This window comes from Phyllobates terribilis, unplaced genomic scaffold (genome assembly GCF_046119375.1).
Source record: "Phyllobates terribilis strain yellow unplaced genomic scaffold, ASM4611937v1 Scaffold_9__5_contigs__length_417890890, whole genome shotgun sequence".
Classification (NCBI taxonomy): Eukaryota; Metazoa; Chordata; class Amphibia; order Anura; family Dendrobatidae; genus Phyllobates; species Phyllobates terribilis.
The window spans coordinates 160,269,743-160,293,557 of NW_027362769.1; the positions used below are offsets into that span (position 1 = coordinate 160,269,743).

Consider the following 23,815-nt stretch of genomic DNA (forward strand, 5'->3'; position numbering starts at 1 on the left):
CACAGTTCTCTGCAGCTCTCACAAACACACTGCTCAGCTTTCCTTGCTGACCCATGCAGTCTCCATTCAGCGATAGACTCTGGCATGTCTCTCTCAGATACAGCTCACATTTTGGCTGGTCACTCACCAGCTTCAACACACTCGACTCATTCAGCAGACTGACACACCTAGTGAACACAGGCCCTGGTTCTAGTTAAAGCTAGTCAGGTACATCTAATCAAGACCTGCAGTGCTAGGATTTAACCCAGCCCTACCTGGCTTTGCTGCAATTTTTGTATATTTATTTATGTATACCGCATATATTCACACATACATAATCATACTTAAAATATATGTACAGATAACCTTGAAAAAGGCCAATAGACTGAAACATTGGATATGTTTTTTTATCTTATATATCTTTGGTCAGCTTTATTAAAAAACGTATAGCATACCTACTGGAATTTTTCTACTTTTTGAGCCGAAGGTTTTCATTTTTCATCTATCTATCTATCTATCTATCTATCTATCTATCTATCTATTTATACATGCATTATTTATTTATTTTTGTAGTTTAACAGGACTTTTTTGGTTGCCCTTCTTCTTTCTCAATATTTCTGTATTGCAGTGTATGGGCATGTTAGCATTCTTTTTGTACCCTCCTTTCCCATTAAATATAAAATATTGAAAAATGTACATATACTGTATGCTATACACAGTTATCATTAATCCAGCTTGATGTGCATTGTAAAAAAAATCTAAATGCAAAAATTCTGCTTTTTCTCTCACCTCAAAGCCCATACAAAATTGCAAGCAAAGAGGATAAAAAAAAGTTGTGTGTACCCTAAAATGATATAAAAATAAAACTATGATTAACCCCGCCAAAAAAAAACCTTAAATAAGCCAATAGACTGAAATTTTTTTTTGTGGTGTTTATTGTTTTAAACAGTAAAACATAAAAAAAACATAAATTTTATATCAACATGATCAAATTTTAACTGTAAATTTTTGCTGCGAAAGTGAACGTTGTGAAAATAAAATCCAAAAAACAATGTCAGAATTGCTTTTTTTTCCCCTTTAATTCCCCTCCATAAAATTTTTCTTCTGTTTTCCAGTACATTATTCAGTAAATTTAAATTATGTCAATAAAAAAATATATCTCATCCTGTTGAAAACATTCCATCATGCAACTAAGTCTATGACAAAAAAAATGATTTGAGTCTCGAAAAGGCAGAAAGGTGACCAAAAGAAAAGAAAAACAGCTGCATCCTCTTCCACTCTTCCAAGGGTCACCTTCACAGTCTGCTATGTAAGGATTTCCCTGGTACTGCCCTTGTGTTCATGAGGTTACCAGTGCAACTATATGTAGCACCCCGCCGCAGTCTCCCACTACAACTACATCTAACCGCACAGTGCCAGGCCATACACGCCGGAGATAACTTGGGCAAGATAAAGTTTCCGAGATCTGTCTCGTGTAAAACAAGTGTCTAAGAATAGACAAAAATACATAAATACACAAGTATATTGTAACTAAAAATTACATTGCTGGGTGCTTGATTTTATGAACCTGTCTACATTGGGTGTGGCTGAAACGCGTGGATTTGATAATTAAGATATTTTTGGCCACTAAGTGTAACTTTTAGGTTCTCCCGTGCTTTAAATGCAGTTCTTATTACAGGATAACTGAGAGGGCAAGGTAAACTCTCCATAGTCTTCCCTCATTTATATTCGAGGCGGCTGGACGCCATTCAGACAAGCTTAGGTCACATGATGTGATTTAGAACAGAGCAGCCAATAATTTGTCCCTCTGTTCATAGCCAGGTGCTATATGTCTAGATTTTCAAACAGAGATGCTTTCCAATGCACACCGGTGCCGGCTTATTACAGAAGTTTTTATTTCATGTACGTATATCTGTTATTATTTCAGGATTTGCATTAATGAAATAAAGTTGGCTAAATATATACATTATTTTTTGCAAACTTTGAAACAAAATGTTATTTGCATTTGAGTTTCTTTAACAAAATCGTCACACTTTGGTACAACCGTTTAACTTAAAAAAAATTAAAAAAAAAAAACCAAGCAAAGGCAATAATGAACAGAATATTTTTAGCCTTAAAGGGTTTGTAAGTTTGCAGGATATTCTCTTTCTACATAATACTGATTGCTTGGGATCTGCTCACTGGGAACTCCGTTAGTCCTGTGTACCAAGCTGGGATCAAGCATGCACATCTCTGCTCCATTCATTGGCCATAGATAGCCGAGTGCAGTAAATGAATATCTTAGGAGTCCCATGGACAATGCAAATGCTTGACGGCTGATCTATTCAGACAAGGCTCTGTTCTTGGGAACAGTGGAGAACCTAGAGGTCAGACCCCCAGCTATAAGTAAGTTATCCCCTATCCTATGCAAATGGAATAATTTACAAACTTGGGGGAAAGTATTTAAAAAGTTTGCTTTAAGCAGTTATTTTTTGCTTGATTATGAATGTCATGGACATGGATCAGCTGCTGAAATATACACTGAATACTTATATATTTCTCAGATTTAACCACAAAATTGGATATAAAGGCAGATTAAGCAAGGAAATGCTGGCGTGCATTTATAGGGGTTGTCCAGCCTAAAAGGAAAAGTCTGCAGTCACTCTATGTGTCTGCAGACTTTTGAATCCCCCCCTCCAGCACACTCACTGTGCTCCGCGGTATTTCACCGGATTCTGAGCCGGGAACATCGGAGATATATGCGATATACATACTCCTGGGCTGAACCCGTCTAGTGTTCACGGCCCCTCTCCATACATGTGAATTGAGCGAGGCCATGCCCACAAGACAGCCGCGCCCACTGGAAGGTCACACCAACTAGACAGCCACGCTTCATCCACTAGATGGCTTTTGCCCAGGAGTATGCATATTGCAAAGATCCACCACCTTTCCCGGGTCAGAAACCATCAAATTTCCACAGTGCACAGTGCATGCAAGGTGATGGGGGATTCAAAAGTCTGCAGGCTCACAGATTAACTGCAGACTTTTCATTTTAGACCTGACAACCCCTTTTAATTTTTGATCACTTTATGTTTTTAATAAGCCACATGCACTAACATATTAATTAAGATGCATTAGGTATATGATAACAAGAAGCCCACATCCTCATCCGTAGTATTCTCCGTCCATTGTATTGTTACTATGGAAATTTCTGTAGATCTCAGAAAATATAATTTTATTTATTTGCAGCTAATTCCTTTTGTCATCCCATCAAGTGAAAATTAATCTCACGTTGCTCAATTTAATTTTCGTCCTACTCAATGCTTGAACACAGGATTCAATCAAGACCCAGTGAAAATACACTTTTCAGATTCTATTGTATCTCGGATGTATTACAATGGTTACATTATTTTATTTCCCTTTGCTTAGATTCCCTATGGTTTACATCCTGATGCCCTATTCATTCCATCGCCATTTGCTTCCATAGATATTTTGCCCAACTTTCTGAATAATTGGTCTATTATGAGATCAATATCCCATCTCTTATCCATCTTGGTCAGTGTGATCTCATTTAACCTGCCATTTCTTTCTTTACTCGTTGTCTCCAAAGGTAGCATTTTACATTTGTCTGTGTCAACCGGCAAAGCTTTCCTGCAAACTAATGAAACCAGAGAATATACTTACTGTAAGGGAAATACAGGGACAACGCAGAAATATTTTCTAGAAATGTCAGGAAATCGATTTCATGGGACGAAACCAGATATAGTCTTTGAAATGCACTTTTTTCTCGTGGTATAATATCCAAAACTTTGTTTACTAATAGACTTTTCTTCTGTGGGTTGTGATATAATTTACTTTGTATGACAGTATGTGATATTTGCTAAAATATCCTTGCAAAAAAAAAAAAAGCTAAATATCTACGAACCAAAAGATATTGAAGGAGTAGGACTGCACAGCCTTTGAAATGTGTTACACTATGATAAATGTATGAAATAAACAATAGAGATACGTGAGAGTCTGCAAAATGTGTCATACTTATGTTTGCTACTTGCAGATGTTGGGTAAATTTTAAATCATATTGAGAATCAACAAAATTTAATTTGACATGAGATTTTGTAAACTTTTGCATGTATATAGATATTGTAGGTAGGTAGGTAGATAGATAGATAATAGATGGATAGATGGATAGATAGATAGATAGATAGATAGATAGATAGATAGATAGATAGATAGAGACAGACAGACAAGACAGACAATTTGTCCCCTGCTAGGCATTTCTGTAGTGGACACTAGTCACAGTTTTCACTTTCCCTTAATTGATGTCTCATTGAAAATATAAAGCTGTGCCAGGTCGGACATCAATCAAGGCAACGAGCTGTGTTGAATGAAGTTGTCCGCTGGAGGATGGTCTTCAGGAGTGTTGATGTTCCAGAAGGTATTGTTTTGGAGAGAGGAACTTCGAGGATAGTCTTATGGAAGGATGATCTTATAGAGTGTGGCATTCTGGAAGGTTTTTTTTAGGGCAATCTTCCATAGAGGTGGTGTTCAAGGTTAAGGCTTTTGGATAGTTGGTATTTTGGAGGGTTGTCTTCCAGAGAAGTGGTCTTTTGGAGGGTGGTCTTTGGAGAGGTGATCTTCTGGAAGGTAGTCTTCTGGAAAGATGGAATTTTGGAAGGTAACCTTTTGAAGAATTGTTTTTTTTTTTAGAGTACTCATTCAGAGAATTGGTCTTTTGGAAAGTAGTCTTTGGAGAGGTGGTCTTTTGGATTGTAGCCTTCTGAAGAGCTGTTTTTAATGGTAATCTTTCAGGGTGGTTGTCTTCCGTGGGAGCAGTCTTCTAGAGAGTTGGTCTTTTGGAGAGTGGTCTTCCAGGGAAGTGGTCTTTCAGAGGATATTGTTTGGAGAGATGATCTTTTCGTGGGTAGTCTTCTGGAGAGATGGTCTTTTAGAGACTAACCTTCTGAAGAGTTGTTTTTTAGGGTAGTCAACCAGAGAGGTTGTTTTCTTGATGCTTATTTCTGGACAGTTGGTCAAGTGTGGTCTCCTCGAGAGGTGGTATTTTGAAATAATGTCTTTTGAAGAGTAGTTTTTTTAGGGTTCTTCAGGAGAATTTGTATTGGGTAGGCATATAATATATAATTTTTCTGGTATTTCACAGTTTTAGAAGGTTCTATAACTCTTATTTAGTGCTAAATTCATCTCAGTTGTATTTGTGCAAAATCAACCCTTCTCTTGACGACTGGGCAATTAACTATGCTAATGATCACCACTGAGAGACTGAATATTCATTTTAACTTTATTTATTGCACATCATTAGTGGTATTCAAATAAACATCAGTCATTTCCATTAAATATTTAAGGCAGGAAAATCTGAGCAGGAAGTGGTGGTGGTAACTGTTCTGCGAGTGAAAATGATTGATATGATGCATTAAAAGTGTTCCTGCAGAAGCTAAAATCCAAAATACCTTGATAAAGAATGACACATAGTAACATTCACAGAGCCATATTTTCGGTCCATCCATAGTTTCTTCAATAGATTTCTTGACAAAAAATAGGTGTCTTCAACCAGAGGAAAGTAGAGGAGTCTTTCCTTTGTGTTAGTCTTAATGTCCTGTATCTAAGGGGTAACATTTCTCCTTGCGGAGAGCGACATGTTAAGCATGTCACGGTGAGGAGACTTTTAAAGCCGCAATGCTCCTCTGGGAAATATGCAAATTGTCTCTTCAGAGAGGAAGAGGACCAGAATTAGTTGAAGCTGCATATATAGCTTATATAGGCAAATACTATTTCATTTTCTGATCTTTTTAACTTTTTATTTACTGAAAAGTTAAAAAAATAAAAAAAAAGTTAATCCACATTGTTTAAATATATTGCAGATAACAACCTCTGGTGGGCGGACCAAAACCTTGGCCAAGTCGGAACTTGCAATAAGAAAGATGGCAGCAATATTACAATTGTAAGGAACAAGACTGCAGGAGTTGTTCACATGAAGCTCTATGATAAGGATCTCCAGCAAGGTAATATGCTTTTCCGATTATTCATAACATCCTACATTTCCTCTGCAGCTGCCGTGACTTAAAGAGGACTTGACACTATGTTATAATCGGTCAGTTTTTACTACTATTTATTCCCGCTGCTTCCATGAGTATTTCTTTTTTCTTAATCATCCATATGGTTTCAGAGATATGGGACTTTTTAATTAGTGCTCATTTTTTTCCAAAGGGGCGGATCTCATGCAGACTAAAGACACGCCCAAGAGGATCATGTGAGCCACTCCCTCTTATTTAAGAACATAAACATTGGAAGGGAGCAGCGGGGGAAAAATATGAGCAAAAGCTGGACACTTTTGACTAGGTTCTCTTTAACTGAAATCGACCGCAAATCACATTCTGAAAGGGCTTAATAAATGGATGTTTAACGTTTATATATATATACATATGTATTTATAATTATAGCTTATGATAGATAATGAGATGTGCAAAAATTGTGTAAACAAATGTCAATATAGTCACCTACCTCCAAGGTTTACTTTGTGATAGGCCACTCTGGAAAGTCACTTTTATATTTTTGGAAGATTAAAAAAAAAGTCCATCCTCCATGTGGCCAGATCTGGAGTAATGTATGCCCCTCCAGACAATATAAAACATGCTATCCTCCGACCCACACATGGTGAAGTGTAAGCAGCACTATGGATGATCGACATGGACTCCTCATCCCTTTCCACATTCCCCCTGCGCCGCGCATCATTCCTACAATCTTCTTGAATAATTGCCTATAAATATCCTACATTATTCCGTTTCCAGGTTTAATCACCACAAGAAAGAACAACAGATCAATGAATGAGACGGCTTTGAAAAAGCAACTTGGCAGAGCGTCAATTTTTGTCTTTAACATCCTTAAAACCATTATCAGTGCGTGAGCATCCGAGATCAAATATCCTGCTCGGTTTGCATAATCTATGCCAGTTTAAACATTGGTTTAACTGTTCCAGATATATCCAGAGTTTATATATATAGATCACCTTTATTTCAGGTTTAGTAGCAGTGATGCAGCTTAATCTTCTTTGCCTACATAGGAGTAATATATTTTCTAACTAGGAGGTTGGGATTCTTACAATAGCCGCCTCGGTCAGACGTGTCTGGAAGTTTAAGCGATAAAAGCTTATTTCTGAGTTTATCTAGTTTATCTTACACATGCAGCTTTCTCTATTCCTTTTTTTTTCATACATTTTATTGTTTTGTTACTTTATGGTAAATCACTTCTCTCCATTAACTCTCCATTTATTATGGATGAAAAATAGGATGTCATTTATAGCGATCACCCGATAGGAAGGGTCTAATTATAGTAGGTGTAGAGGTAGAAAATCTCACATAAAAAGGGTCCCTAGTACCAACTATGAAGGTAGCTAGCCGATAATTCAGTGTCTGACCCCTTTACAAGTGTACACTTTAATAAAATAAAAAGGGAGAGGCGCCCATCCACAGATAAATATTTTGGCCCTTTTCTGTGCATTCCTAGCTGGCTGAATGAGAGGTCTATAGAGATATTGTTTGCTTGCAGAGAATGATTCCTGGATAAGTGCAAATTAGCATACTTTTTGTCAGGAAGTATTGCCCGCCTTGTAAGTCTTCTTAAGGCCATGTTCACACGTTCAGTATTTGGTCATTATTTTACATCAACATTTGTAAGCCAAAACCAGGAATGGATGAAAAATGCAGAAGTGGTGACGTGTTTCTATTATAATTCTCCTCTGATTGTTCCACTCCTGATTTTGTCTTACAAATATTGATGTCAAATACTGACCAAATACTGAACGTTTGAACGTGGCCTAACAGAGTTTTCCACACAAAAAAAATTATCTGGGTGCCTTTGCTCTTTAAGTCCTCAAATTCCCCTGTTACCTTTATTTTTGTGTTTGAGATCCCTTTCATCCTCCTGCAGCCATCCTTTTGGTTTGTTATGGTTAACATCCTGAACTTCCTGTTGTCTTTTCCTCTGTTTTTTTAGACATTTCCCAAGAGGCAGAGCTGCATTTGTCCCACAGCTCCCTCAGTGCTCTTTAATTCCACCTACAAAGCTCCATCTTGTGACTCCTATACAGTCTCAAGATGGATAAGTCATTGACCATTGTTTCTCAGTCCCAACAGTCCTCCCACTTCATTTACTATGTGCGGTCCTTACACTATCTTGCAGTTAATAATGTAATAGGGGATTAAACTGGCTTCAAATAAGCTCAGTTCACTGTAGGGGAGCAATAAGTCATATAATGTATTAATTTATTATAGTGTAACTTACAAGTCTCAGTGCCATTTCCTCTGGCTAGAGTCACAAGTTGATAAGATAACTTGTTTTGTGTGGTGCGTGCATTGTCTGTGTGCCACTCCATCTCTGTCAACATCCCCAGTCACTGTAAACTTGCATAGTATCATAGGCCACCCTCCATGACATCACCATTCAGAACTCACTGCAGAGCAACTGGCTGAAGAGCTCAAAGCCTCTGCCCTCTGTGCTTTGAATGGACTGCATTAGGAAGTAAGGAGCTGGAGGTGACATTACCACATGTGACAGCTCAGGAATAGGGATGATCGGACCCGTAGAAGTTCCGGTTTGTCGGATTCGACCGAACTTTAGTCAAAATTTTGTTTCGGTACCAGAACAGTACTCGTAATTTAACCAGAACCCAAACCCCATAGAAATAAATGGGGATCCAAATTTTGGAGCCAGAAAAAAATCTCTTCTCCTCGAACTATAATATGGACTTCCAGGAGAAGTCCGTGTTCGGAGTTCAGCACCGGAAACTAGGTGTCCACTACAAACCCCGAACTTTACAGTTCTGGTTCGCTCATCTTTATTCAGGAACAGAAGAGAATTTTAGCAGCAAGTAAATTATGAAGTTTCATAATTTTTCATAGGTTTTACAATGCTTCAATATTCTGTGAGTCGAGAAAATCCCTTTAAGGATAAATAGTTCCTCTGTAGCCATGTTACATGTTACTCCGATACAATATAATGCAGGCTTTAGGAGGTATCTAAAATATGTAAGCTTGCCATGTGCCCATTGGCAATGTGTCAGTGAAGCATTTAACTATTACTTTGTTTTTACATCCAGTTCTCTATTCCCAGCTATACAACTTCCCACTTACAGATGTCAGGCTGTGCCCAGAATATAAGCCTGACTATGGAATAAAATAGCAATAGAGAAAAAAATTACCCGCCAGTGTAACACGCCTGTGGTCCTGTAGTCACTGACAAAGTGGATCAAGATTTTCTTCTGTGCCAATTAGTTTTGCACATGACTGTGGACAGAATACAGATATTCTCCAGATAGTGAAGTAATAAGAATTCTGAACTGAAAATCTAGCTGTGAGTTTCTGCATCAGTTACACGAAAATATAGAAGGGGCATTCATCACATGGCACATATGAGGTTTGTCGCCTGTGGCCTCTTCTTCTATCCATAACATTACTGCCCACACTATTTTAGATAAAGAACGGGAGAGCTTCTGGTTATTGAAACCCTTGCAGTCATGAAACTTGGTTTCAGACTGGTAGAATGCACTTTAAGGAACTGTATAATCATCATCATTCCTACACCTTCTACTAAACTCAACCTTAATCGCTGGAGGAGATGGTGGACAACGATTTGCTTTGTGAGTCCAAATTAGAGATTGTGAAATATTCACTTTCAACCTCTGTTAAGAGGCATTGGCTTTTCCATAGGTAATTCCTTGGTCACAACAATGGTGAGATCTTCAATGTCTGGTGAATGGCTAGCAGTAGACATTAATTTGGCAATTTGGTTAGGCGAGCACAGGTCAGGGCAGGCGGAGAAAAGTTATGAAGAGAAGATATGTAGAGGTCAGGATAGGCAGCAGACTTCAAATAAGAAGTTGAATAAAATCCAGGCAAACCTGGAAGAATACACCTTTTCAGAGAACAAGAAAGGACCATAATGCTCAGACACTGAAATATGGGGGAAATGTCCTTAGGAAACCTGCAGCACCTGGTCATTGGCTGGAGAAATAGCACGTTTGTCACCCTGGACTTTTAAAAAGCCAGGACTAATACACAGATGAAAGCAAGCAGTGCATCACCTAGAAAAGTCCCGAACTATCGAGTCTATTCACAGAAAACCTCAACTGGAGAGCCTTGGCAGTGAATAGAACAGATGAAGGTGAAATGGAGGGACCTGTCAATCAATGCAAAATCTGAAACAAGGCAAAGGCCTCAAGCACATTGCCATTGCATTGTATGGTTTCTTACTATGGGACTCCATAAAAAAAGAAAAAAAAAGTCACCAGATTATGATAATTTGGCCTCATAAATTTGAGTCCTGCCACTACTGTAATTTAATTTCTTCTACCATCAAGAAAGGATTTATTTTTTTCAATGAGATTCCCTATTATCTGGTAACCAGATAACAAAGGTTTGCAAAAGGTCAAACAAAAAAATTCCTTCCCCGCAGCCATGCCTTGACTTGTAAATTCAGATTTAATGATAGAAGACAATTTAGAAGTCCGTGGTACAACGTCAGGTAAATGTAAATTGAGTGAAATTGCCGTCTTTAGCTCAAGAATATATTGGCAAAATCATCAATATAAAAGACAACCCCATTACCAGAATCACTGCGGGTACCTTAAAAGCTCCATTAGTATGAAAAATGTGCAGTTTAGTGGTGTTTAAGGTGCTTATATTGCTACCTCTCCTAGATTCCCAAGTACAATTAACCACTTCATTAGTCAATATGACACCAATCGCAGGAGGATTGGGAGACAATTTGTTATTAAAGGAGACCATAGTTATGTGGACGGCTCACAGAGCACTTTATCTGGACAGCGGCGGACGGTGATAAATACTATGTACAATACTAGGGAGGTTTAATTAATTGGCAAATGGTGTAAATGAAATAGTAAAAGCGTAAAGGAATCGGCTTGTAAAGGTTACCATATGGTGCCAGCAGCTATGCACCGTAGGATATGTGTGTTGTCATAGAATATTAATATATATGTGTTGTTATTCAAATCTAAAGTAGCATTATACATTAATTCTAGTTTAGTCCCACCAAAACCCACTCTGTAATTTGATGTTGTTAAAGGGATTGTTTCATGAAGTCCTTCTGTCCTATTGAGATATATGAACATCATAAATGTGAACCCTCTTGAAGCTCTCCTGTACAAGAAGCTCCTCCCGTTTTGGCGGTCTCGAGTCTCTCTTATATTACATTGATGGCCATGAATAGCTGCCATGTAATATTACATTTCACCTTCCTGGCTAGCTGTCAAAATTTCTTTACAAAACCATCCACTGGGGCTGGGATAAGGTCTCAAAACCTTCTGTTGCTTCTGTGGGTTCTGCAACCACTAGGCAGCTACTAGACCTCCCTTAGCTACATATGTGCATTTAATTACACTGCCCAAAATTTGCCTTAAAGTACAGTCCCTGACCAAAGGGCAGTTGCTAAAGTTCGAGTCCAAGTCTTTATCTTGTAAGGATACCGCCTTTTAAAGAGTACTGACTATTGCGGCCTGGAGCCGTAATCATAATCGTACAACAACTCCAATGGATCATGGCACTAATAGGTTTGTCTCTGAAATAAAATGGTCTTTTAGGACCAACTGGTACCACTTGTACCTCCTCTGCTTTCAAAAAGAGGACACGCTTACAAAGTCTCGGCAAGACCGTCAGCCATTTATTAGAACTCTATCCTTGTCTCTTTTCAAAGTTTCATAGTTATAAGGTTGAAGGTAGACTTAAGTCCATAGAGTTCAACCTATAGCCTAAGATGTTGGTCCAGAGGATCACTCAACACAAAACACTACACAAAATTTGGATAATTCCTTACAGGTCTTTCTCGAGACCGCTTGACAGTCGATTCACACAATGGTAAGTGCTAATCTTAACACTGGAATGTTCTCTACCCACGATGTCTCTCATTTGGCTCCTACATATTAACAGTCTATCTTCGAATGAGCATTTCTCAAGCATTACTTCAGGTATACCTTCTAGGTCTAACTGTTCATGCTCCACTGTTCCACAGGTCCCACAACTAGAAATGCCACCAGCTAAATCTTGTATTATCTTTCCCATAGTTCCTCTCAGGTTCTTAATTTTTAATTTACATCACTTATCCCACAAGGTCATTACTTGGGGCCCTAGTCAACTCTTCTTATACTTATGCAGCTTTGCGACTCACATTCTTATATGTTGAAGCCAACAGCATCAGCAAACATGGCATAGCAAAAACAAGTAGAGTAATAAAAATTGTTGAAGCTTATATACACAATTTTATGTAAGGGGAGAAAAGCATGATTTCCAAATTTCTAGAGGATCCAGAAGAAGCAAACATCTTTCACCTAAAGCTACACCACCTTGTTGAAGCCATGGCCCTTCTTGTTCACGTCTTAATACACGCCATTTCCTGTCTCAAGAGATGAATACAACCTCCTGAAATTACTGGTTTCTAGGAGGTTTTGGGTAAATTGATGGAGTCTTAAAGTTTGATGATGCTCGTTCGTGAGGTCCACCTCATTTCTGGGGTCTCTGATATGTTGCAAGTTCCAATGCTACTGGAGTTAAGTATTCTAATTTGGGGTTTGAAAATAATCCAAAAGTTGGCATGTATGGGAAAATGTCGGGAAACTTACAAACGCAACCTCTTCTTCTGTTTATCAGCAGAGAAGAATGGAAATAAGAAACTGTTCTACTCACCTCATGGGGTTCCAGGGGTTAATTCGCCATCGGTCACACAATATGATTGGGAATTAATATATAATCTCAGAAAAAAATCTTTACATAGAAAAAAAAAGCATAAAAAATATAAAATCCTGGTTGTCAGATATTACAAAAAGCATTGTTACTTATCATTTTCTCATCCTGTTCCCCTTATTTCAGCGTGGCATTGCACAACCCAAAAAAAGACCCCTTGCGATGTAATATAAAGCACATCTTGGATTACAATCATTTCCATGTCAGCAAAGTCAGATCCCTACTTCTGCATCCACATCTCTGATCTACTTATCTGATCTTTTTTAACAATAAGACTTGGCCAATAAGGATTTAGTCCATTATCTCATCAACACAAAAATCCGAGACAATGACTCCGTAGGTGGTCGTCATGTTAGACTGTAAGTTTGAGACCTCCTCAGAGTCGTATTCTTCTCCGGATCTTCTTTTTACGCCTCTAACTTAAATCAAAGTCTCTGCCCAATAACATCAAGGACAGATTTTTGTATCATGGAAACTTTACTAGAGCAGATTGTTATATGAATGACTTTTTCCCGTGTGACTGATTTGAAATCCCTGTGTGAGCGGCGCACTATGTCGCCAGGTCCCACTTGGTGATAGCTCCTGTTTGATTTACTCTACAAACTCTATTAATTATATCTAGTTTCTTAATAGTGAAAACAACAAACTCCTTTTTGAGGTCCGGTTTCTTCCAAACAAACATTATGTCATATAAATCATGGGCGGCTCGAGAAAAGCAACAGCAAAGGAGATGTTCATTGATCTTTTTGTCAAGCATCCATTCATAGACAATGATGACACAGTATTGTGCACTGAAATCAGAGGATATCTACAGTCATCCATTTGTACGATAGATAGATAGATAGATGATAGATAGATGATAGATAGATAGATACATAGATAGATGATAGATAGAGGGATAGATAGATAGATAGATAGATAGGTAGATAGATAGATAGATAGATGATAGATAGAGGGATAGATAATAGATAGATAGATAATAGATAGATAGATATATTAGATAGATGGATGGATAGATGTATAGATAAATTATGTAGATAGTATACAGTACATTAGATATATAGATGGAAGGATAAATAGATAGATATGTAAATAATATATATGTAGATTGATAGATAAAGCGAATTATGCGTAAATATTGCATAGAAAGAAAATATATCGAATAGACAATACAACAGATAGATTGATAATAGGATATGGAAATACATAGTTAGATAATTAGATAGATGGATAGATAGACAGACATGGGATCAGCATTTCTGTCACTCTTTCAGCAGTTTCATCTGCCTTTACAGGACGATTAGCGCTGGACATTCAACCCTGTTCATGCCGTCACAATGATGGAAAACACAACTGAACATGACGGACCCTGTTATCCCATATATCCATCATACATTGGATGCATTAGGGTGTTGTGGCTTTTGTTGTTATTCACAGTTGTCATCTGTAGACAGCCGTGCTCATCATACAGATTTATTCCTACTGTCAAAAACACAGAGACCTCGATAGAACCTTGACGAACACCACAATGTGACAACGGGGTGTTACAGGCTCCATATTAATTTGTCTTATGACTTATACAGTGAAGAACTATTCAGGGTTGTCAACAGTCATGAATTTGCTCTGACAGTTCCAGAACCAAGGAATAAGATTTAAGGAAATCCTGCCCCAAAGAGGCCATTTACCATTATTTTTGGGGGCAGCGCTATGAATGTGCTGTTTTTGTGCACTAAAAATGATAATATAAGTATGGCCCTGGATTGTAATATAGATAAAAACCATGACACTAGTGTGAATGGATTTATATATTTCATACTACTGCCCCCTATGGGACACTATTGACTGAGTACATCTATAGATATACACATCTATGAATAGATAGATTGAGATATATATATATATATATATATATATATATGTATACAATGAATTTGTTCTCGTTTGTTTTCTCAGGTAGTAATCCCTGCCAGATCAGCAATGGTGGATGTTCCCAGCTTTGTTTGCCAACTTCTGAAACGACCCGGACATGTATGTGCACAGTTGGCTACAACCTTCGAAAGAATCGCATGTCCTGCCAGGGTAAGTGTTGCCAGTCACTCTGATGACTTTCTTTACTTTAGTCTTGGTCACATTATATAGAGGGTTGGAAGAAGTGATGAGCGAGCATGCTCGGGCGAGCACCTATTATCTTCAGCGTGCTCGGGCGTTAAGTTTTCATTGCTCCCGTGAACATGATTTGCGACTGTTTGACAGCTTTAATACATGTGAGGAATGCTGGAAAAACAAGCATTCCTCACATATATTAAATCTGTCAAACAGTGGGAAATCATGTTCACAGAGCGACGAAAACTTAACGCCCGAGCACGCTGAAGATAATAGGTGCTCGCCCGAGCATGCTCGTAAATCTCGAGCAACGAGCATGCTCGATCATCACTAGTTGGAAGTCTTCATTCAATATGACACAAGTGCCTCTAGTAAAGTAACGTGCGACAGTCAATCAGAGCTATGGGACTGGTCATGGTAGCCGATTCAATTTCATCTGCCATTTTTAAAACTAAAAGAGATTTTACAAAGAATAGTAACATTCGTATCCTTCATAGCTTCCCCTAAATTGAGAAAAAACATTTCTGTATTGTACTCATCCAAAAAATTCAGCACCCCGCAGCCATGTGAAGAACGCTACATTTTCATAGCATTTCTAAATTGCTGCATAAGACAGTGCTTTTTGGTTTATGACATTTTAGGTTTTTTTTGGGGGGATGAGGATTACTGGCATTCTTTTCACACCACAATATTCTCAAGGCATGACATTTTTTTCTGTAGTTTTTCTCATAGGCTTCTCTGTTGGAGATACGGTCAGGAAAATAAAAACTTTAAAATTGTTACAATATAAAATGCTTGAAATTCATAGATTTTTTTTTGACATGTCCATCCTGCTCTCTATAATAGAAAATATAGGTAAACGACATCAGTGGCAGTGTTGCCGCGAAAATAGTTAGAAAAAAAAAAAAAATGCCGGCGGAGCTACTTCAGGTAAAAAGCTTTTTCCCAAAGCTGCTTTGTAAAATAAAATTGCAGAGGACTAAAAACATCATGTACACATACCCTTAGGTATATACCCTATATTCACTCAGAGACTTTTAAGTAGACCAGCTTCAAAATTAGATTCCATCAAGAGCTAGTCTAAATTATGATATGTCAAATAAAAAGCCTGCGAAAAAAAACATTGAAGGAAAAACTCTTCAAAACCACTTGAGGAAATGAAAAACTGTTCCAAAAAAAGAGAGTTTCCTGCAGCAGTTTCTACTTCAAAAACTTTGAACTCTTGAAAAAACTCGTCTGTACACAAGGCCTAATTCAGACATCCATATATTACAGTCTGAAAGTGGACCACGACTTTAGAACTGACCGCAGTTGTCTTGACCCAAACTCAACAGCCTTTTAAATAGCTAGGAGGGCATTGAATTTGGATCAGTAGACCTGCAGTCAGTCTGAAAATGAATACAAACATCCGAATGATGTTTTAGACATCCTTAATAGAGATGAGCAGACCCGTGGAAGTTAAGGTTCTGGTTATTCTAAAGTGCCGGTCAGGTACCAGAACTGTACCCGAACTTGAACCAGAACCCGAACCACATTGAAAACAATGGAGACGCAAACTTTGTTTCTGGATAAGAAAAAAACATTCTATCTCTCTCTCCCTCTCTCTCTCCATGGAACTCCAAACTTTGCAACGGACTTCCGGGTAAAGTCCGTGTTCGCCATTTAGCACAGGACATTAACTGTCCGGTAAAAACACCGAACTTTTAAGTTCGGGTTTGCTCATCTGTACCCCTTGACACACACACTTTTTTTGTAATTTTAAGACACTTTTAAAAACTTTCATAAATTTCAAGCTAACTTCATGTGCTTTTTTTTATTGCAAGCAATTTTTTTTATGCCATTTTCTATTTGCCTTTACACTTGTGACATGCTTTGTATCCCGAGTCCTGACGCTTTTCTATTTCCATAGACAAATCTATGGGATAAACACTAGAAAGAAAACTCATACAAAAGACTCCAAAAACAAAAACTAGGTGAATGTAGGTAGAAAGGATCATTTTTCTGCATTTTTTTCTGCATGCATAACCCCCTTTGCATAGGAAAATGTTTAAAAAATGGGAGCATGAGTCAGACAGGACTGGAAAATTTAAACTAGTACGACACAGATTGATTGCATTTTAACTATTTATTTTAGAATGTTTAAATGTTACATTTAGAGCAATGAATCTAAATGCTGAAATGTACCTGCAGCATTTTATATTGTGTATTATGTGTATCGTTCTTGTGCAGGCATTGAGTCGTTTCTCATGTACTCAGTACACGAAGGAGTTAGAGGTATCCCACTCGATCCGAGCGACAGGATGGACGCGCTCATGCCCATCTCTGGAACGTCTTTTGCTGTGGGCATCGATTTCCATGCAGGTATATTCAGATATATTATTATCTCCCTTTGAAACAGCCTTGCCAGATAGATGTAGAACTGTTAAAATAGCAAACCGGAATATCGCTTTCACCTGGATACACCAAGCAACCACTGATATTTATAGACTTAATTTTAGCTTCTGTAGTAAAGCTGCGGCTAGATGCAGAAGCAAAAGAAAAAACGTATTAAAGCAACAAGCTTTTGTTTTTACACACGCTAAAAAAATAAACATAATTATATCATAAATGCTAATATAGTCCAGAAAGCAACAATATAAGGGGAATTCATGAAAATTACCAAAAGGTAGAGCATGTGGGTAATAAGATGCCACATTGTGTCTCTTCACCTGAACATACAGCCACATGTATGGCTTGGAATGGACTTCATCACTGGTTCTGTAAAGTCTCCTGAGGAAGCCTGGCAGTAAGGGGAAACGTGAAAACAGGATGTTCAGCGTGGAGTTGCACTATTCTGATACATACTAAACAGGGACCTTCCATGGAGATACTGATGTATTGTCTGTAACTAAAGACTGAGAACTGCCCCCAAAGCTTTATTTTTTTCCTTATTATTGTACTTTGATGACTTAGTATGTTTATCTGCCCAATAGATGGTTGTAAATTTTGGGTAATCTTAAATAATATCAGGTGATATCAGGGATATTCAGTGTAAGTCATCCAAAAGCTGGGGTATCACATTGCTTTATATAGTGGGTGCCACTTCTAATCTCTGTGGTAAGGCAGGGGATGCTACTAAAAGGATCAGTTTAGGAATTTTCTGATGGTAGGGCTGTGTCTTTTTATCCACTTATTCTATTTTTGTTACTTTTTATATAAACTACTGTATATGGATGTTTTATGGACTGGGTGTTTATGGAGCAATTGTATTGATTTGAGGGGATTCTATCTAGTATATAAATAAAGTTTTGTGTTATATTGTTCTTTGTCTGTGAAATATGTATGGAAATTGAGGCAGAATGGAAAACAGACACCATTGGAAGGGCAAAGTTGGGCCCTGATCTGGTGTCACCATGCCGTTATTAAATCAAGACGTTCTGATGTTTTTCGATGTTCCCAATAGCTTAATCACTTCCTTCTTAGATCACAGGGAACTTAACATTTCTAGCACTACCAATAGAGAATAAGGATAAAGAAATAAGATTAAGGCTTCCTTCTTTTATAGTCGACGTTGCAGGTGACTTATCTCTTTCTATGGTATGCATACCTTTGGCTGCAGCCTCTTGACCTTCCCTTTTTTTCGCACCGGAAGGCACTATATTCATTTTCTACTATGTCTGAGATGGTAAGAGGAAACTAGCTGTTATGATGTCTCACATACACCATACATAGAGAGATGGATTCCTGCCTCTGTAATACACAGACAGAAGCAGTAGCATGGAGGACATTTATACAGCAGTACTAAGCTGTATGGCTGTGAATCCAGAACTGAAGTGCAATACATTTTCTAAATGCTGCATCATGATGGGCGTGTGTCTGCCTGGCCTCTTGCTTTGTTGAGTCCTCCTACTCCATAAAGTGCAAAAGTAGCTGTAACCTGACAACTTAATGTGCTGGCAGTCGATCTTGCTGTTATCAAGATGATTTTAGCTGTTTTTTCAAGTTCGGGAGTCATATAAAGTAGAAGATGTGCCTCATAAGTGTAGAAAGAGGCTGATTTTTCAGATAAGAAATATTACAAAGTTTCTTATATTTGCCAGTACTATATGTGATCCCGACTCACTACTCACGGGCAAGCTGTGAGACAGGGTAATCAGGAGGTTCAAGGTTAGATATTAGGGGGCTTTGAGTACATAGGGGTAAGACAAGGGCTTGGTCAGATAACAGTCTTGAGAATACATCAAGACAAGGGAGTACAACAAATGGATAGTCAGAGGCCAAATCCGGGGTCAGATACCTGAAGTCAGAGAGCTTCAACAGCGGATGGGATAATCCACACGAATTGGCACAACAAGTCCTAGGTATAGCAGCAAGATCAAAAATTTAGACACACAGCAAGAAAACACACCTAACTAAGCTAAGCTACAACTGACAATGTGCTGCTCACCACAATCCAGATAAAAAGCTTGCAAATCATTGAGGATGGGAGGCACCTGGGGAAACGCCCGCAGGCTAGAGCGGATTGAGCAGCAGGGCTGTCAACCAAAATGCTGACAGCCCAGCACGCCTAAGGATCAGTTTGGGTGACTGGACTGTCACTCACAAAACTGACTCCAGATACCATAGGGTGGCTGAGCTTTCACTCACAGCTTCCCTAGGCCACAGTCAGTGATGAAACCGTGACACTACAGTATAGCTGTCTGCAAAGTGGTATACAGATGGATTGTGTATGAGTAAGGGCAGGTGTAGACCACTGTATTTTCGATTCAAGTGCGATCCAACAAAATATCGGATTGCACTCAGATCAATGTTATGCTATGGGGTCGTGCACATGTCTGATTTTTTCAATGGACCGTTGAAGTCCGGGGAAAAACTTGTTTGATATAATATTTAGATCTCACTCAGCCATTCAAGTCAATGATTGTGTGGAAACCATTGGACTGCACTTGGATGAGGAAACCATTGGACTGCACTTAAATGACATCTGAATGCAGCCTGATTTCCACGGACTGAAACAAAGGAGAAGATGGAGAATTTTTTTTCTCCATCTTCTTTTCATTCAAGAGAATCGGATTACACTATGGTCACACTTTGAGTTTGATCGGAGTGTCATTTATTTAATCGACTCGGATGAGAGAATCTACGTTTGTCTGCACCAGACCAAACAGTTACGTGCATCTCTGCTTTCCATTTTAAGAGGTTCTCACTAACTTTACAACTTAAGTATAATGGGCTCAAGAGGATTTAAGAAAAATAGAATATGTATTTATTCACCCTCTGAATTCAAGGTGGTGTCATGTGACTGCTGAAGCCAACTGTTGGCTATTGAATACCTTCAGCCTTCTCATGCCATCTGAACTGCGACGACCTGTTCAAACAACACGAGAAAGCTGCAGCCGATCAGTGGCTGCTAATTGGATGCTGGTCAGGTGTTGGTGCCAGGAGATCATTGGAGGACCCATTAGTGAGTGCAGAGGAGCGGCACAAGTTGGGTAAGTGAGTATATATATACAATACAGACCAAAAGTTTGGACACACCTTCTCAATGAAAGATTTTTCTGTATTTTCATGACTTTGAAAATTGTACATTCACACTGAAGGCATCAAAACTATGAATTAACACATGTGGAATTATATACTTAACAAAAAAGTGTGAAACAACTGCAAATATGTCTTATATTCTAGGTTCTTCAAAGTAGCCACCTTTTGCTTTGATGACTGCTTTGCACACTCTTGGCATTCTCTTGATTAGTGTTGAGCCACCCCCGTAGTGTTCGAGTTCGGTTCGGTTCGTCGAACACCCGTGTGTTCGCCGAACTGTTCGTCGAACTGTTCGTCGAACACCTTCGAACACCGTTAAAACCAATGGCAGGCAAACAAAAACACATAGAAACACATAGAAAACACCTTCAAAGGTGTCCAAAAGCTGACAAACTGCTCAGAAGACACAACTAACGCATGGAAAAGTGACAAGTACATATAGTCATGCGAAAAGAAAAGAGGTGGAGGAGTAAAAGGAGGGGGAGACACAGATATAGGCATGTCATGCCCTTCTAAAATCCAAAAAGTGAGAAGCCGACACGTTCAGTCCGCTCCTGCCCGTGCCACCTCCATGTCGCCGGGTTTGTGCCAGAGCCGCGGTGAACCCTGACGGCCAGCCCCCCTCTCCCAATACTGGTGCCTGTCCGCTGGTGGGTCGAGCGAGCCCCCCTGTGGTGGAGGCAGCTCTAAGCTTTTTAATTTAAATTGTCTCTCTAATTTGAATGAATACACTTTAAATCCATTTACAAGGATCTATTGGAGGGCAAGTCTCATGCCAGAAGCCGCGTAATTCCAGCTCCAGTAGCGTCCACTAAAGCTGCTGCAGTTAAAAAGCTTTTATAAGGATCGAGCTCGGCTGTCCACCGCAAGGCATCCTACTGCCAGTCCGAGCCCCTATGCCTTGGGGTGCCTCCTGATGCTCTTCACTGAGTATCCCGTGGTCCCGAAGCATTTCCTTTGAAAAAATGAAGTGTCCAAACTACAGGTGGTGTAGCTTGCTTAACAGCCGGGATAATCCGCTGACTAGCAGACCCTGCTACTAGGCACAAAGTATTTCCTGGGCTAGATGCAGTTAAATATTTGTAATTAGATACTCTCGTTGGATGCTGAGAAAGCATTCCATAGAGTCTCCTGGCACGCCATATATGATTCTCTTAAAAAGCTTGGGGTAGGGGTCTAGGGGACCCTTTTATAGCCAAAATCACGGCCCTGTATCGCAATACATCACCTAGGCTGAAGATAAATGGAACTGTAGCACCCTGAGGGCTCGGTTGCTACAGAGGTATTGCACCTCACCCAGAGGTGTGATATCTCACTCTCAGGTAAGGATGTAGTGTGGATCAGGACCCGACACCTGCATGCATTACACCACATTGCCGTGGGGCAGGGCGACCAATATGCCCCTGAGATGGGCACGACAGTCCCTGTCCCTGGCTGGAGTGGGGGGAGGGAACACTGAGGAAGGGGAACCCTGTAGTGCAGGAGCAGGGAGGAAGCAGTTCCTGGGTGCATTGAGAAGGGAGTATAAAAGGTGGGCACCATCTTAGTTCAGTGCAGAGAAGTCTGAGCAGAAGTGGCAGGGAGCAGGGGCTCTGCATGAGCTCTGCTCCGGAGGCGGGCCTAGTAACAGAGGCCCAGGCCTGGAAGAGGGAGAAGGAAGGAAGAGGAGCGGAGAAGGCTCCAGGAACGAGGAACGAAGGGATCTCAGGGGTGCGGACGGGCGAGTCGCCACCGCACGCCCGAATCCACCTGCATGGAGGGGTCAGGCCAAAGGGGGAGACCGGTCCCCGAAACTAGTGGAGGCAGGAAATGACCCTCAGCTAGAAACAGGAGGCTGTGACATTTTATGTGACGCAGCCCCTCGCTACACCCGCTAGGAAGGCACCACATAGGGTCAGGGAAACTGGCGCCAAGTTTACCAAAAGGAGGCCCGAGGCAGCCGGACAGAAGGGTTGGTAAGAAAGGCCAGACAAAGGACACACAAAGGGGGTCCTGTGAAGCACTCCAAAGTTATCTGGGAGTTGTCTGAGCCCCTCACCTGGTGAGCACAGTACGACGTGGGCAGCCGTTACCTGCAGACGTGGTCTGGATAATAAGAACTGTGAGTAAAGGCCCTGGACTGCATCACTGACTCCTGTCATTACTGCTGCTGCCCTGCACCATCACCCCCATCCTCCGCATACACTGCCCTGAGGCTATACTCCTCCCGTGGGGAGTTATGCTACGCTCTGCTGCACCCACAACACCAGCCTCAGCGGTCTGCCCTGGAGCGGCGGTTCACTCTGACCGCAATCCACGGGTGGCGTAGTCGGACATTTAAACATCAAAACCACATAAATAGTTCCGCCACTGGTTTGACCGCCCTGAGCCACGGAACCGGGTCGCCGCCACGGAGACTACAACCACCAGCATCCACCAAAAAGGGTCCGGCTCCGGGTGTCCCAAGTCCCAGGGGGCGCGTCAGAACATTTTCATCACCTTTCACAATCACCAATGGGACAAGGCAGGGATGTTCGCTGTCCCCTCTCTTATACATCCTAGTGACGGAGCACCTGCTCTCATCAATTCGCCATAACCCCAATATTAGGTGGATTGAGGTGGGAGGCACCGAGTACAAGTGCTCTCTATTTGCTGATGATGTCCTAGTATATATCACTCAATCACATATATCCATCCATGCTGTTATGGCTGAAATAGATCACTTTGTTACATGGTCAAATTTTAAAATCAATGCAGCGTAGTCTGAGGCCCTCGATGTCTCCCTCCCCAAATCCATATAGGATTCCATCCAGTCCAACTTTCCCTTTGCCTGGCCCTCACAGGGTATCAAATACTTAGGAATTCCTATTCATAGAGACCTCTCCCATCTATGTTATCTTAATTTTGGGCCCTTTATTGAACAATTCCATACAGACCACGGTTGGCAAGTTAGAACTGTAAGATTCACTACGTGAACCACTGGTGTTTTGTGGAAAAGCACATGTACACTGTGTTCCAAATTATTATGCAAAAAGTGTTTAGGAGTGATAAGGGAAGAATTTGTTTGTTTGTCAGTTAAACTCATTGATGGTGATGTGTGTCAGGGCTCTTTATATCACTGTAAGCAATTGCAGACACCTGTGCTAATTAGTTTGGCAGGTGTGTCCAATGAAAGGCAAGACTACTTAAGAAGGCTGTCTCACATTATTAAGCAGCCTACATTTTCTGCCAAAATGGGAAAGAAAAAGGATGTGTCGGCTGCTGAGAAGCAACAAATTGTGGAGTGTTTAGGTCAAGGCATGACTACAATCAACATTGTGCGATGATCAGGATGAAGTGTCTTGGCAATCAAGAAGTATGTAGCTGATTCACAGTACACACGTGTGCGTGCTGATAAGGGCAAATTGAGGACTCTTTCCTACAGGCAATTACGTCAGGTTGAAAGAGCAGCGGCAAAAAAGCCTTGTCATAGCAGCAGACAAGTTTTTGAA

At 40.0% G+C, this 23,815-nt stretch overlaps 1 protein-coding gene across 5 annotated transcripts in view; it reads left to right on the forward strand.

Annotated features, from left to right (window-relative positions):
- Positions 1-23,815, forward strand: part of LRP1B (LDL receptor related protein 1B) — a 2,071,868-nt gene that overhangs the window by 1,431,908 nt on the left and 616,145 nt on the right. For all 5 annotated transcript variants that reach the window (XM_073647246.1, XM_073647248.1, XM_073647249.1 and 2 more), the window contains exons 33-35: positions 5,835-5,975; positions 14,676-14,801; positions 17,055-17,186. In XM_073647246.1, coding sequence (XP_073503347.1) covers positions 5,835-5,975; positions 14,676-14,801; positions 17,055-17,186 — 399 coding nt within the window. The remainder of the gene's footprint in view (positions 1-5,834; positions 5,976-14,675; positions 14,802-17,054; positions 17,187-23,815) is intronic.